We start from the raw sequence: 1,876 nt of genomic DNA, 5'->3' as shown, positions 1-1,876 counted from the left end.
TAGTCAGCTTTCTTTTCAGCTCCCCGTCAATTTGATGAGTTAATTTTGGTGGCGTCTTAAGCTCGGGAATTGTTGTCGCACAGATTGGGGGGGGGGGGTGATCTGAACACAACAAGATGGGCAGCGGGTATATATGTGCTTGATTGTTGCCTCCGTGACAGGAAGCCACGATAGCGTGGAGGTATCGGACAACAAGTTACACATCAAAGACGGCGAAATCAAAACCGTTCTGATTGAAGTTACCCTATATTCCAGTTGTAGATCGACTCTTTTCCAGTTGGCATTAGATCTAGATCTAGCAGTCGTCGTCATACTTTCCTGACCCTTGCAGTTTCCATGGGTTTGATAATAAAAGTACCGTTCCAATGCTGAGACGTTGTTATTATTGTTATTATGCATGCATACACACAGGCAGTCTTGAAATCGGCATACCTCCATCGAGTCAATAATTTTGCGAGAAGAAATTGTAATTGTAGAATGTTCACGTCCTCGTAGACACGATTTTGGTCATTTAGGAGGGAGGTGGGTTACATTCGATCGAGCCTGCGAAGGCCAACCTAGGCGGAGGGGCATACAACAACCCGGCAGTCAGACGGATATACATTTTAACGATCAGGCGAAAAGATAGAAATACATTGTAAAAATAATCCACTCTGCATGGATTGCATAACACGCGCGATGATCTCGACCTCATCGATTTTAATATTATCAGTTGTTTAACCCTATCCGTACGTCGTGTTTTACTATCGTATCAATACGACGTGGAAAACTGTGTGTCACCACTTTCCAAAGAGGAAATTTACTCTTTAATCAGATCCGTATGCTTTGCATAACAGTATAGCAAAAAGATTTTTTGAGAAATGCTGAAAGTTTCAAAGAGATCTTTGCACTTAAAATATTCTAAAATGTGAAGAATATAACCCCGGGGGTACAAAATGACCCCAGGGCGTACGGATAGGGTTAAGCAAGGCATCAAACTAACCACCACCCCCCCCCCCAAACAAACAAAAAAGAAAAAAACCCAAAACCCTTGACTACGATCATGCCTCAACAATGAACCATTTTGTAGACTAAGGGAGGAGAATCACAGATGTCCACATTTTGCAAACCAGAGAAATAAACAATTTCTCTTTGAAGACTTCTGTTCTTCCTTCTTACCTTACTTTTCTTAATGGTTATATCTATTGACTTTTGCAGAATTTTGTCCACGATATTTGTGATAATTAGTCAAAGCCCACAGCAAAACCCAAGTAGCAAAACCCAACAAAATATAAAAATTGGACAATCTGGGCTGTCTTAACTTTAATTAAAATTATTTGTCAGGTATATAATACTTTTTATAAAATAAAAAAGTGACTATGTTTGTCACATATATTTTAATGGATATTTATCTTGCATGTAAGTATGTATATAAGAAGTATAATGATATTACAAGATTTCTGAAAGTCAAATTTGAAATCTTCTCTCCGCCCAGGTCGTATCCTTGTGGACATCCCGTGTAAAGTCTGCCAGGATCACTCCTCGGGGAAACACTACGGGATCTATGCTTGCGATGGGTGAGTTTGTTTCTTCTTTCTGTTTCGCTTTTTCTTTCTTTCCATCTTTCTTTCTATCTTTCTTTCTGTCTTTCTTTCCCTTTTCTTTCTGTCCCTTCTCTCCCCTTCTGTCAATTCTCTCTTTCTTTTCTCTCTCTCCATTCTCTCTCTCTCTCTCTCTCTCTCTTTCTTTCTTTCTCTCTCTCTCTCTCTCTTTCTCTCTCTCTCTCTCTCTCTCTCTCTATCTCTCTCTCTCTCTCTCTCTCTCTCTCTTACACACACACAATTTCACCCACTGACACAAACAGTTGAACACACACTTAAAAACACACACACACACA

The 1,876-nt window shown here is 39.9% G+C and overlaps 1 protein-coding gene across 1 annotated transcript in view; it reads left to right on the top strand.

The window, feature by feature from the left end:
* The window catches only part of LOC101850341 (nuclear receptor subfamily 2 group E member 1), a 70,815-nt gene that overhangs the window by 38,263 nt on the left and 30,676 nt on the right, over positions 1 to 1,876 (top strand). The window contains exon 2 of the mRNA XM_035970491.1: positions 1,475 to 1,556. Within this exon, the coding sequence (XP_035826384.1) occupies positions 1,475 to 1,556 (82 nt within the window). The remainder of the gene's footprint in view (positions 1 to 1,474; positions 1,557 to 1,876) is intronic.

Source organism: Aplysia californica, unplaced genomic scaffold (genome assembly GCF_000002075.1).
Source record: "Aplysia californica isolate F4 #8 unplaced genomic scaffold, AplCal3.0 scaffold00273, whole genome shotgun sequence".
NCBI classification, from domain to species: domain Eukaryota; kingdom Metazoa; phylum Mollusca; class Gastropoda; order Aplysiida; family Aplysiidae; genus Aplysia; species Aplysia californica.
This window is presented reverse-complemented; position numbering and strand designations above follow the sequence as displayed.